Here is a 14864-nt window from a genome sequence, read left to right as displayed (position 1 = left end):
GAGCAACCTGTTCTAGTGGGAGGTGTCCCTGCCTATGGTGTGGCACTGGATGATCTTTGGGGTCCCTTCCAACCATTCTATGATCCTATGATTTAGATCCAGCCTATACTTCCCCTGCCACAACTTGAGACTGAGTCTCCTTGTTCTGTTGCTGCTTGCCTGGTAGAAGAGCCCAACCCCACCTGGCTACAGCCTCCCTTCAGGTAGTAGTAGACAGTAATGATAATCCTGTGTGAGCCATCCCAACCCTGTAATTCCTTTCTGCGTATCTAGACAGTGGCCTGAGGTGTGGCCTCCAGCACGCTGCCACCAGAGGGGTCCCTGCTGGGTGTCCTGGTGAGTGCTGCCTGCCCGAGCTGCCGGAGATAGGCATCACCACAAGGTGCAGAGCGCAGAGCCGAGGTCAGGTTTATTTTCTCTCCACCGCAGCCGGTTTCGAATGCTACATCATCCATACGCCTCTGAGACAACTCAGGAAAGGATTTATCCCCACGGGGTGAGGGGGGAAGGAGCTTTTGGGTCTGCTACCAAGAGTTTAACACATTGCAGCATCGCTTGATGCCATGGCAAAAAAGAAAAGATGTCCCCTGGTTACCAGCCAAAGGTGTCCAAACGTTTATTAATTAGGTTTGGTCTTTTGTCTCGTTTCCGTTTGTCTCCTAAATTGAACACTACTGTAAAGATACATAGAGCCCAGAGAAGTACACATCTGCAGTACACGTTACACACTTTACAAACTAGACATGTATAAATCTACAGAATGCCTCAACCCCCGTGGCTCTCCCGCAGCAGAAGGAGCGTTGCGACGGGCAAGCTGGTGAGAGCGAGCGAGGAGCCGGTGGAGCGGTGTTCCATCCCGCACAGCGGATGTTCTCCAGTGCACTTGGCAGTTCAGACAGGCACGGTGAGGACAAAAGATAATCAAAGCAAGGGTGGATTGAGATTATCCTGATGTTTTTTGTTCGGTGTGGGGTTTTTTTTTCCCCCCCTTTCCAGTTCCAGCTGAGATGTGCCTCACTCGTGAGGTGGTTCTCCAGTAAGGGAAATGGGAGTAGGCTTTTTCCTGTGTCATCATTTATGTTACATACCCATTTATTACACAGTCTTCAGATTCCTTATTCCTTGTATTTCCTAGCCTTACTCAGTAGATATTCAGGCAAATGTGCATCTTAGTCCATCAGGCTTTGTAAAATGACATTTAGAAGTCATTCATGTAAGTTACTGGAGTACCTTTTTGTGTATGTGTGTGTGTGAGACTTGATTTTTAGCCTTCAGTATACCCAGGATAATCCAACTCTCACCCTTGTGGAGTTAAATACAAACTTAAAGATGCATCAGCCGAGGTCTTTCCAGGTTTAGAACTTCCCTTGCTTTTGAGGAAACACAAAGTTGATGAAACGTGAACTCAAGGACAAACAAAAGATATTGGAACATATCCTGAAGAGAAGCTCAAGAGAGCAGGAAATACACACAAGATATCAGAACATATCCTGAAGAGAAGCTCAGGAGAGCAGGAAATACACACAAGATATCAGAACATATCATGAAGAGAAGCTCAAGAGAGCAGGAAATACACACAAGGTATCAGAACATATCATGAAGAGAAGCTCAAGACAGCAGGAAATACACACAAGGTATCAGAACATATCATGAAGAGAAGCTCAAGAGAGCAGGAAATACACACAAGGTATCAGAACATATCATGAAGAGAAGCTCAAGAGAGCAGGAAATGCTCTTTTAATCCCTAGCCAAGAAAAAAAAAGAACTATATACACCTCAGCTCCATCTGAAGGACGTTTCCCATTTGTGAATGGTTATTTCCCACCAATGTTTGTCCCATGCATGACATTGCAGATGTGAAAGAATTTCATTTGCCTCTACAAACCATAACTTTTCAAGTCAGCCTAGAATCAATAAATAACACAGCATTCAAAGAGCAAAGCAAAGAAAAGGCAGCGGAGAGAGGTGGAAGTAGCAGAGGGACAGGGTTAGGGTTAGATCTCTGCGGAGCAGATGCGTATGTGGGGGGGGGTCCTTTCTAGGTATAAAATGTGTGAGCCTTAAAAATGGTACAAAAGTTGAATATACAATATGCAATACAAACTGAAGTTGTGCCTAATTGAACTAGGCTTACAAACCAAGAATCTACATAGAAGCAGAGTAAGTTCCACTGACAACAATCTCCAAGCGAACGAACCCCTTCTGCAGTCTGAGAGTTTCAGCCTGAGGCATCTTTGTCAGCATTTCAGCTTTAGAAAGTCCTCCACAGCCTCGATGTCAAAGTTAACTTGGAGCCCCTTGTGTTCTTTTCAGCTAGATGGACTGACTGGCTGATCAGCACTAGCACAAGTAAGAGATGTCAAAGCTAACTTATTACTCCAGCTGAAGAGAGCTGTCTAAGCCACCACACGGAACTAAGGGTGACACCGTGAGGAACTTAATGCATTTGATTTTTAAGCTAAGGCTGCACCCAGAGTAAATTTCCAGCTACAAAATACTTCCAGCTACAACATACTTCCACACTGAACTTGGAGACAGAACACAGGTTTTACTACAGTACCAAAAGAAAAGAAAACCCAACTGAATTGCTGTCAGAGATATCTTTTGCCAAGATGACTCTTTTCGAACCAAAGCAAGAGGGTGGTTAAGCTGAGAGCAGAAAGTCCAGCTCTGAACAGCTGGTGAGATGATAGCACAGAGTAGTTCTGCAGGAGTCGCTGCTTTAAAGATTGCATATGGCAACTTCACAGTTCAGGATTCACTTAGAGTCTGGGTTGGGTTTTTCCTGGCAGTGCACATGCACGGAAAAAGAAAGAAAGGAGAGAGAGGGCAAAAGAGGGAGGGAAGGAGGGAGGGAGGGAGGAAAGGGAGGAAAGGGAGGAAAGGGAGGAAAGGGAGGAAAGGGAGGAAAGGGAGGAAAGGGAGGAAAGGGAGGAAAGGGAGGAAAGGGAGGAAAGGGAGGAAAGGGAGGAAAGGGAGGAAAGGGAGGAAAGGGAGGAAAGGGAGGAAAGGGAGGAAAGGGAGGGAAGGGAGGGAAGGGAGGGAAGGGAGGGAAGGGAGGGAAGGGAGGGAAGGGAGGGAAGGGAGGGAAGGGAGGGAAGGGAGGGAAGGGAGGGAAGGGAGGGAAGGGAGGGAAGGGAGGGAAGGGAGGGAAGGGAGGGAAGGGAGGGAAGGAAGGAAGGAAGGAAGGAAGGAAGGAAGGAAGGAAGGAAGGAAGGAAGGAAGGAAGGAAGGAAGGAAGGAAGGAAGGAAGGAAGGAAGGAAGGAAGGAAGGAAGGAAGGAAGGAAGGAAGGGAAAAGAGAGGGGGAAGAGAGAAAAAGAGGGAAGGAGGGAAAGAGAGGGAGAAGGAGAGAAAGAAAGACAGAAAGAGAGAAAGAGAGAGAGAGAGAGAGAGAAAGAGAGAGAGAGAGAAAGAGAGAGAGAAAGAGAGAGAGAGAAAGAGAGAGAGAAAGAGAGAGAGAGAAAGAGAGAGAGAAAGAGAGAGAGAGAAAGAGAGAGAGAAAGAGAAAGAGAGAAAAGAAAGAGAGAGAAGAGAGAGAGAAGAGAGAGAGGAGAGAGAGAAGAGAGAGAGAAAAGAGAGAGAAAAGAGAGAGAAAAGAGAGAGAAAAGAGAGAGAAAAGAGAGAGAAAAGAGAGAGAAAAGAGAGAGAAAAGAGAGAGAGAAAAGAGAGAGAGAAAAGAGAGAGAGAAAAGAGAGAGAGAAAAGAGAGAGAGAAAAGAGAGAAAAGAGAGAGAGAGAAAGAGAGAGAGAGAGAGAGAGAAAGAGAGAGAGAGAAAGAGAGAGAGAGAAAGAGAGAGAGAGAGAAAGAGAGAGAGAGAAAGAGAGAGAGAGAGAAGAGAGAGAGAGAAGAGAGAGAGAGAAGAGAGAGAGAGAAGAGAGAGAGAGAAGAGAGAGAGAAGAGAGAGAGAGAGAAAAGAGAGAGAGAAAAGAGAGAGAGAAAAGAGAGAGAGAAAAGAGAGAGAGAAAAGAGAGAGAGGGAAGGAAGGAGGGAGAAAATAATATATAAACCTTTGGAAAATACAAAATAAATACATGCAAATCTGCAACTTTTTTTTTTCTTTTTCCTTTTTTCTTTTTTTCTTTTCTTTTTTTTTTAGCAAAAGCTCCCCCAGAATAGTGCAACATCAAAAATAACCCAGAAGCAAACCACAGCAGTTAAATTAAGTCTGACTTTCACTTTGCGACGTGATTCCGGTAAGGGGGAAAAAAAAATGCTAATAAATAAATATCTCAAAGTCAATTCACCACCTTGCAAAAGGCTCCCGGGGAACTAAAATTGTTCTGCTTCTAGTAACGAACGCTTCGGAAATGAAGAACCAACCAACCAACCATAAAGAATCCAGCTCGAGTAAGAGCAAATGTCTGCGAGGCAAGCCCAGAGGGCTACGCTCGGCCCTAACCTTCCCAAAGTCGGCGCTTGCTGAAGCCGGCGTCTGCGCTGCGCATCCCAGCGAGGAGGAGAGATGTGTGCGTGGCACAGAAGCGGGAGGCAGGGAGGAGGAAGGAGCAGGTTCTGCTGCCAAAGGAACGAATTCCAGCACGATTCCAGTGCCCCCTTGCTGAGAAGATGGAAACTTTCTGTCTGGCACCAAAGATCCAAGGCAGGCGAGCGCTGCGGTCCTCACCTCCGTGCAGAAGCGTACCTAGGGCGTTCTCGCCCTTGCAATGTGCCCTTCATCTCCTAACCGATGTATTCCCAAGTCTGCTCTGCACAGGACAACTCTCACCTCCTTTTGGACTCTCTCCATTTAATTTTTTTTCATGTAGGGGCTGGGGATTTTTGGGTCTTTTTGGGGGGGGAGATTCTTTGTCGTTCCTTTGTTCTGGTAAGCGACTCTTCACACCCGCCTCTGAATTCCGGGGCAGACAGATCAGGGCTTGCCAAAGGCATGCGGGGAGGGGAGAGGGTTGGTTGGAGAGGGCAGGGACGGGGTTGGGGGGTTGGGAGGGATGCTTGTCAGCTCTTCCAAGACAAGATTTCCATCCACAGCATTCTGAAAGCCTTCAAAATTCCATAGAGAACAATAAAACACACGGCTAGCCATCACACTCCAGGGAAAATCCACCACTGCTGGGGTGGGGGGGGTGGGGGGAACTACGAGCTCAGATTTCAGATAGGTCACACAGATACAGTCATGTCACTACCAAACACTTCAAAACCTAGAGCTAGACTAAACGATTTTTTTCCTCTGCATCCCATTTGATCTCGGGTTTTGGGGGACTTTTGTTTTCAACCAGAACCTGCAATGGAGGTGATTTTATACAGTCCAAAGATTCCTTGTCCTTTTTTTTTCCCCTCTCATCAGGATATTACAAATGGTTCTTTGGGGGGGGGGGGGGGGGGGGGGGCTTCTGAAAATGTAAGCGGTTCAAATCAAAGCAGATAGCAGCACATTTTCATCCCCTAAAAATATAAAACAATATGTATATTATACAGTAAATCAGTCGTGACAGAGCACAATCACCTGCCTTGGGTGGCACTTGGTCGTTGAAGAAGCGATTCTTTTGATGCCAGAAGTCAAGGATTTACTGCTTGCAGCAGAGGGCTTCCAGGAAAGCATCCATCAGAGGGTAGAAGCCTCAACCTAAGGAGCGCCCAGGGGCCAGATGCAGCCGGTGAGAGATTCGGAGAGGCAGATTTCCTATCGGTACTGAGATGGTTAATGTTAAATACATTGTACAAGTATCTGCAGGAGAGTTGAGCTGAACACTTCTGTACACGTGGAGATCCTACGAAGCTCAAAAGACCTGGGAGCAGTGCAGTGCAGATGGCTGGAGGAAGCGCAGGATGAACGGGACGCGGGGCGGGTTGGAGAAGAAGGGGTGGGGGGAGGAGGGAAAAAAAAGAAACTAGTGACTTAATGACAGTCTTTAACATGCTAAGTGGAATTGACCTGTCAAAAGAGAGCGAGAAAGGGAATGATAATTAGTGCAGGTTGCAGATCAGAAGGCAGACATACAAATCACAATCATAGAATGCATTGGAAGGGACCTTAGCGATCAGCTAATTCCAACTCCTCTGCCATGGGCCTTCCACTAGAGCCAGCTGCAGTTGACACCTTCCACTAGACTCAGTTGCAGTTGACACCTTCCACTAGACTCAGTTGCAGTTGACACCTTCCACTAGAGCCAGCTGCAGTTGACACCTTCCACTAGACTCAGTTGCAGTTGACACCTTCCACTAGACTCAGTTGCAGTTGACACCTTCCACTAGAGCCAGCTGCAGTTGACACCTTCCACTAGACTCAGTTGCAGTTGACACCTTCCACTAGACTCAGTTGCAGTTGACACCTTCCACTAGAGCCAGCTGCAGTTGACACCTTCCACTAGACTCAGTTGCAGTTGACACCTTCCACTAGAGCCAGCTGCAGTTGACACCTTCCATTAGACTCAGTTGCAGCTGGCACCTTGCACTAGAGCCAGCTGCACTTGACACCTTCCACTAGAGCCAGCTGCAGTTGACACCATGCACTAGAGCCAGCTGCAGTTGACACCTTCCACTAGAGCCAGCTGCAGTTGACACCTTCCACTAGAGCCAGCTGCAGTTGACACCTTCCACCGGACCCAGCTGTTCAAGGCCTGGGGCAACACCTCCAGGAAGGAGGCATCCACAGCCTCCCTGGCCAACCTATTTCAGAGGCTCACCAACCTCATACTGAAGAACTTTCCAAGAACCAGTCCAACCCTGCTCTCCCTCAGCTTCAAACCATTCCCCCTTGTCATGATGCTGGACACCCTTATGAAAAGTCCCTCTGCAGCCTTCCTGTAGGATCCTTTCAGATATTGGAAGGCAGCTCTAAGGTCCCCTCGGAGTCTTCTTTTCCCCAGGCTAAACACCACCAGCTCCCTCAGCCTATTCTCACAGCAGAGCTGCTGCAGCCCGTGGATCATCTTTGTGGCTTCCTCTGGACTCACTCCAACAGCTCTGTGACCTTCTTATGCTGGGAACACCAGAAAGTACAGGGGCAGAACCACTTCTCTTGACCTGCTGGCCACACTCCTCTTGATGCAGGCATCTCTCTGACTAATGTAAAAGTAATCCCACCCAGAAGCAAAGTCTAAGGTGCATTACCCAGCCCAAAGATGATTTTAAGTTGATGATAACACATTCGAAATACAAACTGATGAGTTTGAATTTCCACCTCCCATTTCAGCTGCCTCACACATTTTGAAATCAGCTGCTATAAAAATCAGCCTTGCAGAGATGTTTTCTTCCTGGATAGTTACTAGAAAAAAACAAACAAACAAACCAACCCAAACCTCATCCATATTCAAGTTGTAAGAATAAACAGAGACCTAAATAAGGATGTTTTTAACTGTACCCTAAATTAATGATGGCAACTGTGGTTTGCTCCTAATTATCAGCCTTAATAAAAACCTCCAAGGGAAGCAGGATGGTTATTAAGTTCTGCATCTTCCTGGTTACATTAAGCATGGCCTGGCTAGATTAAAGGAAGTTATTCATCTTCCTGAGGGATGAGGAGGTGCTGGGAACATACCAGAGGCTTTAGGATAAGGACATAGAGAGCAGAGCCTGTTTGCACAGCATATTTCACAAGTCCACAGCCCAGTCCAAGCTGCTTTAATGATCTGGGAGGTCATGATGGAGTCTTGCTGCAGTCGTTAGCATATCTGCATCTCAGTCCTTCCCTTCTCTTGTGAAATGGGGGATTAGGCAAGTTGGAGCGAATCTTATCGGGGCAGGACAGGCAGATAACCACCTTCTTCAGACAGCAAATACAAAAGCATGCACATCATCGAGGCTGCTGCTGCTGCTCTGCCTGCCCAAGGCTTCCAGGCAGCACCTGAGCATCCCCAGTGTGCCCAGCTTAGAATCATTAAATCGACCAGGTTGGAAGAGACCTCCAGAATCATCCAGTCCAACCTAGCACCCAGTGCTAGCCAATCAACCAGACCATGGCACTAAGTGCCTCATCCAGGCTTTGCTTCAACACCTTCAGGCATGGTGACTCCACTACCTCCCTGGGCAGCCCATTCCAATGCCAAACACTCTCTCTGCCAACAACTTCCTCCTAACATCCACCCTAGACCTGCCCTGGCACAACTTGAGACTGTGTCCCCTTCTTCTGTTGCTGCTTGCCTGGCAGAAGAGCCCAACCCCACCTGGCTACAGCCTCCTTACTCACAGGGCTGCCAAAGAGCAGGAGCTGAGTCACTGAGAAAGGAGTTGAACAAATGGTGACAGCAAAGGCAAAGTTTGCATAAGGCACCTGAAGCCTCTGAAGTGTGGAATATTATCATCTATACTTGGGCTCCAAGCTTAGCTGTCCCCCAGCTCAGCTAGTTACAAAATGGAAACAGAAAATGGTGGGGGGTTAGAAAAGACCTCTGAGATCATCCAGTCCAACCCTCTGTTAAAGCAGGGCACCCACAGCAGCTTGCCCAGCAGCACAGTGCCCAGCTGGGCTTGGAAGCTCTCCAGAGGAGGAGACTCCACAACCTCTCTGGGCAGCCTGCTCCAGGCCTCCAGCACCCTCACAACAAACAAGTTTCTCCTCCTGTTCAGATGGAACCTCCTGGGTTCCAGTTTGTGCCCTTTAACCCTCATCCTGCTGCTGAGCACCACTGACAAGAGTCTGGCCCCATCCTATTGCCCCTCACCCTTTAGCTCTTCCTAAGCATTGATCAGATCCCCTCTGGGGCTGCTCTTCTGCAGGCTCAACAGCCCCAGGGCTCTCAGCCTTTGCTCCTTACAGAGATGCTCCAGGCCCCTCAGCAGCTTTGTAGCCTCCACTGGACTCTCTAGTAGTTCCCTATCTCTTTTGAACTGAGGAGCCCAGAACAAGACCAAATATTGCAGATGTTGCCTCACCAGGGCAGAGTTGGTGAGGGGCAGAACCTCCCTTCACCTGCTGGTCCCTCTCTTTCCCATGTGCAGGGCCAGGTTAGGTCCAAGATATAATGAAAGCAGAATCAAAGTCAATCTCTGCTTCATCTGGAAAAAGTCCTTCTTACATCATGAGCTGCAGAAGTGCAGCACCACTGTGGTTTTAGGTCCCTTCAGAGAGAATTCCCATAGAGAGCTTTGAAGATGCCAGCATGTGCTCTGTAGCTGACCACTGTCCAAAACACCTGCAACACAGACAGAATGAGGAATTGTCTCTAAGAGATCTGCAGACACTCCCTGGCCTCCTGAGTCTCCCATGGAGCCACTGCTGCCAGTTTGCAACTTCAGGACCACATTTTATGAACACACACATTCCTTTCTCTCCCATCTGCTGCTCTTATTCATCCAGCACTATGCCTTCTGGGGTGGAAATCATCTCCTTACATCATACACATTGGCAACATGGCTCAGTTTTGTCCTGGTGAGCCTCCCAGTCTTGCCCAGCAGAAATGGTAGCAATGAACTCGATCAAACCAGCAAAAGCAGTGCTGGCTGCTGGGCTCATAAATCATCCCCACTGACCAGCCAAACAGCAGCAAGTGTCTGTTATCTTTGCTGTGAATGATGAATGAGCCTAAGACAAATCACCCCTCATCCTGGTACAAAATCTTCATTCCAGAAAGAGGGTTTGGCACTTGACAGCAGACATTTAGATAGAAACCTCACCTTTATCTCAGTGCTGTCCAATGAATATTAAAGACAAGCCTGTTCTAAGCCTGGTGGTACAGATCTGTGCAAGGTGCAGCTCTACGGAGCACAGAGGTATCTCCAGGATCTTATGCAAATCATCTGTATCAAAAGTTCCCTGCTCAAGTTTCATCCAGCTAGCTCACAACTCAAATTGCTCTGATACTCCCAAGATCATTTGGCAGCCCAAATGGTTGCAATTTGCCAATAGTCTTCTTACCCAAAGAGTTAATATCAGTGAGAATTGACCTTTCATCACTGCCCAGCCTCAGCTTACTACATCTTCAAGATGTCTTTCTAGATGTATGCAAAACCAAATAGAATTTGACTGAGATGGATGTTAGGAACAATTTATTTGCTGAAGGAGTGGTCAGGCATTGGAGCAGGCTGCCCAGGGAGGTGGTGGAGTCACCATCTCTGGAGGTGTTCAAACAAATGTGTAGCCATGGCACTTTGGGACATGGTCTAGCGGTCAGGGAGGTGTTGGGTAGAAGGTTGAACTGGATAATCTTAAGAGTTCTTTTCTAACCTTAATGATCCTATGAGTTTAAAAAAAAACAATTATAAAGCCTAAAATATGGTTCTCTGAAGTAATAACAATCATAGAATAGAATCATAGAGTATCTTGAGTTGCAAGGGACTCATAAGGGGCATTGAGTCCAACTCCCAAGACATTTGACACCGTTGCTCTATGTACAATATGGAACACCCAGCTGGACCTTGGACTACAGCTCAAACAACAAAGGAATGCAGATCAATAAAAAGCATAAAAGAGCTTTACTGTCAGTTAGGAAAATACCCACATAGGTGTTGTACATGGCTTCATTCCAACCACTGGGAGAAGAGACAAACCCCCACTTCATTCCAGTCTCCTCTCAGGGAGTTGGAGAGAGCAATGAGGTCTCCCGAGCCTCCTCTTCTCCAGACTAAACAACTCCAGTTCCCTCAGTTGCTCCTCACAAGATCTGCGCTCCAGACCCTTCACCAGCTTTGTTGCCTTTGCCTGGACATGCTCCAGCACCTCCATGTCCTTCTTGGAGTGAGGGGACCCAAAACCAATGACAGTATTTGAGGTCACCTGACCAGTACTGAATTCAGGGCAATTTTCTGTTGTCCACGCAACGTGTGCCTGTACCTGATGTGTGACCTGGCTGAGTCTGAGAGTTTCACAGCCAGAATGTATGTTAAAGGCTCTCCCAGCTGAGGCAAGAAGCAGCCTTTTTCCCCACAGAGCAGCTCTTCTGATAGATGCTTGGAAAGCTTTGCCATGCCCCTGTAGCCCAGCTTTCCCTCTGCCCTTTCACAGGGGCAGGAATGAAATGAAGTAGTCCAACAGAGGCCATGTGGCTTGTGCGATGGAAGAGCCAATTTCAGTTCAGAATGACCTAATGCAGAAAAAACACCTAGCAAAGACTTGCCCTAATTTATCCCCTAATTCATCAGCAAAAAAAACCAAACCTCCAAACAATAAAATATGTTCCTTGTAGCTACAGGGCTGATGGAAAACACAATGCAGAGAAACAATCTGCACAACACAATAACAGCTCGAGTGTGACGTGATGGATGGTTTGCATGCATGCATGACATGAAACATCCTCCAAATAAAAGAGAGAGAGAAAAAAAAACCCCAACCAAATCAGCCAAGAATGTGAAATGCCTAAAGGAAACCACATACTATCAGAAGAGAGTCATAAGACAAAATTAATCCTTGAGGAGGGAAAAATGCCAGACTTAGAGGGACAACTTAACACTCCACTGCCTGCTTTTTGCAGTCATTCGCCACTACCCAACCCTCAACGTGAAGTTATCATCTAAAATACCAGCAGAGGTTAAAATATCACTGAAATAATGAGTGCTCAAAGAAATAAATCTGAGGGGAGGCTACAAGAAGCAGTTTCATGACAAAAGAACTGTGACCAGCAGGGTGGGGGAGGTGATTCTGCACCTCTGCTCTCGTGAGACCCCACCTGGAGCACTGCATCCAGTTCCGGTCACCCCCAACACAAGGAGGACATGGAAGTGTTGGAGCAGGTCTAAAGGAGGCCATGAAGATGATCAGAGAGCTGGAGAATCTGCCCTGTGGGGACAGGCTGGGAGAGCTGGGGTGTTCAGCTTGGAGAAGGGAAGGCTCTGGGGAGAACTTATAGCCACCTTCCAGTACCTGAAGAGGGCTACGAGAAAGCTGGGAAGGGACTTTTTATAAGGGCTTGTAGTGATAGGGTGAGAGGCAATGGCTTAGAGCTGGTAGAGGGGAGATTGAGACTGGAGATGAGGAAGAAATTCTTTCCAGTGAGGATGATGAGACACTGGCACAGGTTGCCCAGGGAGGTTGTGGATGCCCCCTCCATGGAAGTTCCAAGGCCAGGTTTAATGAGGCCTTGAGTCAGGACTAGTGGAAGGTGTCCCTGCCCATGGCAGGGAGGGGGTTGGAACTACATGATCACTGATGTCCCTTCCAACCCAACCCATTCTAGCAATCTATGCCAATATACTGCTTGTCTTTCCAGGATGAGCTTTTTTGCTTAGGAGAAATCCTCAAACCCTTGCAAGCAATGTAAAATAGTGACTTTTTTCCCACCTGAAGAGAACCAAATAAGAGCACAAACCCAAAAGAAACCCTGAATTGTGACACCATGTGAGGCTGCCACTCAGGGCTGTTCTATCCCTGTCCCAGGCTGGAATATCACAGCATGGAAACATATTTGTGTTACAGAAGGCAGAAAACTCCACAGGCAGAAGGAACTTCTCCAGCTCTATTTTTATGACAGGAGTTTCACACCTCAAAGTGTGAATGTCAGTACAGATTTACCAGAGCAGTTCAGTTTATTAAAAGAAGTTTTGAATCATTAAGAGAAGATCTTTCAGCAGCAGCTTGTAAAGCCTTTAACAAGGCACTCCTCAACTTCCATTACTGAGCTATCCTAGCTGTGCTCTAAAGGCAAGACTGCAATGGAAATGATCAGTGAAAGGAGGTAAACTTACTGGACTTACTTCTCATCTATTTGGTGTTGTGGTAGTAGCTGGAGTTTGACATCCCTCCCCCTCGGATGGCATGGACAGCCGTGGGAGAAGAGGCTGGGTAATGGCCAGGGCGGATGGGCTTGGCTGCAGGGCAGAAGGAGAAAACCAAAGAGGACGTTTAGCTCTCACACAAGGTTCTCTGCCTCACCTTCTCCTCTGGCTTTCAAACAGAAGAACTGTGCTTGGCAGAGCAGTCTGCAACGCAGCTCTGCAGAGTGCAGCATTCCCTTACCTTGGCCAACAACAAACACATCCATTTGCTGCTTCTGGCAGAGCTGCTCAACCACCCCAGGCATGCCCCTCACCTCTGCAGGCATTACTGACTGTCTACACAACAGAGGGGAGTCATGACCCTCTTGCTGGGCAGCGAGGCACTTTCTTCAAACAATTTGACTGTTTATATCATTCCAGAAGATGCTGAGGCAAAGCTGTCAAGGCCTTTCTGCAAGAGGTAGTGCACAGCAGGAATTATTGTGCACTGCCTAATTCTCTCTCGGGTTTTAAGACGCTGCTATTAGCATCATCGTCCACATTAGCCTTCTACTTCTGGAATGCCAACAGTTCATTGCCTTACCTTAAACACCTTTTGGTTGTTCAGATGGCACCCCAAAACCACATTGAGCCTCTCAATTTTAAGCAGGAAGAGTTTTGACTCTGCACAGCCCAAATTAAATCACAAGGAGGAGCAATCAAGGAGAAAGAGAGGAAGGGACAAGGTCCAGAAAGGCAAGGGAAGAATGAAAGCAGGAGAGTGTGTGGGGGAGGAGGCAGAAAGTGAGAGACTAATTTAAAGAGACAAGCTTTCAGGTCACTAGAAGGGCACACAAGACCCAGGATGCCATTTACTTAGGGTCTCAAATCGCAGAGGTGCTTTAAACTTTAGGTGGGGCAGAAGCCTTTGAAGATTGCAGTGCAGCAGAGGAGAAGCAGCCCCTGCTGTCTGCCCTGCGCCGCTGCTTTCCGAGCTGGCCCTGCTCACACACGAGCAAACAGCCCAGCCATGGAGTGTGTGAGCAACCCCCAAGCCTTTAGCTCCATGTCCTCACCGATTTGAGCAGAGTGTGCTCTCCGTGCCATGTTTTTGGCTCTCACAGCCTCCTTAATGCGATCCACCTCCTGCTGGTAGCGCTTGCGGTCCCGCATGGCGTTCTCCTTGGCCTCCTTCAGTGCACTCTCCAGGGCCTTAACTCTCTCTGCCGTAGCTCGAAGTCGTTTCTCCAGCTTAGGAAGCTCACAACGAAGATCTGCATTATCACGTACCAGCTGCAGGGAGGCAAGGGCAGAAAGGGACAGTCAGAAACGTCCTTCCCTCCAGCGCGCTTCCAGCCTGAAGGGGGAGGCCTCCAGGACAAAGCCTGCTCCTCCACTTCAAGAGGGACAGGGATCTGCTTGGGAGAGCCCAACAGAGGGCTGCAAGGATGCTGAAGAGAGTGGAGCACTGTCTGGTGAGGAAAGCAGCCCTGGGGCTGCTTCGTCTGGGGAAGAGAAGACTGAGAGGGGATCTGATCCGTGTCTATAAATATCTGAGGGCTGGGGGGCAGGTAGGAAGGGACAGGGACAGGCTCTGCTCACTTGTGCCCTGTGACAGCACAAGGGGCAATGGATGGAAACTACAGCACAGGAGGTTCCACTTCAACATGAGGAAGAACTTCTTGACCGTAAGGGTCACAGAGCACTGCAACAGGCTGCCCAGAGAGGTTGTAGAGTCTTCTCTGGAGCATTTCAAGACCCATCTGGATGTGTTCCTGTGTGACCTGCACTAGATTCCTTGGGGGGGGAATGGCAGGGGAGTTGGACTCCAAGATCTCCAGAGGTCCCTTCCAAGCCCTAACATCCTGTGATCAGCACTCTGAGGCACAGAATCACAGAAACATTCAGCTTGGAAATGCCCCTCAGGATCACCAAGTCCAACCCATATTCCTACTGCACAAGGTTCATCCAAAACCACATCCCCAAGCACCACATCCAAATGACCATTAAACACAGCCAGGGTTGCCACCATAGCTGCTTTTCTAGGCTGTAAGAGCAGCTGCAGCAGAACCTCTGCAGTTCTCCAGAATGCAGGAATGTCCAGCACTGCACAGCATCCTGGAATGGTAGGAGTTGGAAAGGACCTCTCAAGTTCACTGTGTCCAACCCCTCAAGAAATATTTCATAGATCTGTGATCCCCTCTTAATTTCCCAACAGTAATGGTTAAATACATCTTGCAGGCAACGTGGGGTAACACTGAATAGTGGTCATCTCCA

General features: G+C 48.0%; 1 protein-coding gene across 2 annotated transcripts in view; it reads right to left on the bottom strand.

The window, feature by feature from the left end:
- Positions 1–591: 591 nt before the first annotated feature.
- KIF5C (kinesin family member 5C) overlaps positions 592–14864 on the bottom strand; it is a 122796-nt gene continuing 108523 nt past the window's right edge. Inside the window, exons 24-26 of one of the 2 annotated variants that reach the window (XM_064154799.1) lie at positions 13664–13880; positions 12579–12701; positions 592–5895 (exon numbers count right to left, since the gene is read on the bottom strand). In XM_064154799.1, the coding sequence (XP_064010869.1) occupies positions 12595–12701; positions 13664–13880 (324 nt within the window). In that variant the 3' untranslated portion in view covers positions 592–5895; positions 12579–12594. The remainder of the gene's footprint in view (positions 5896–12578; positions 12702–13663; positions 13881–14864) is intronic. The other variant, XM_064154792.1, reaches the window with a different exon arrangement.

Source organism: Pogoniulus pusillus, chromosome 2, assembly GCF_015220805.1.
Source record: "Pogoniulus pusillus isolate bPogPus1 chromosome 2, bPogPus1.pri, whole genome shotgun sequence".
Lineage (NCBI taxonomy): Eukaryota > Metazoa > Chordata > Aves > Piciformes > Lybiidae > Pogoniulus > Pogoniulus pusillus.
Note: the sequence above shows the minus strand (reverse complement) of the source record. Positions and strands in the feature narration are given on the sequence as shown.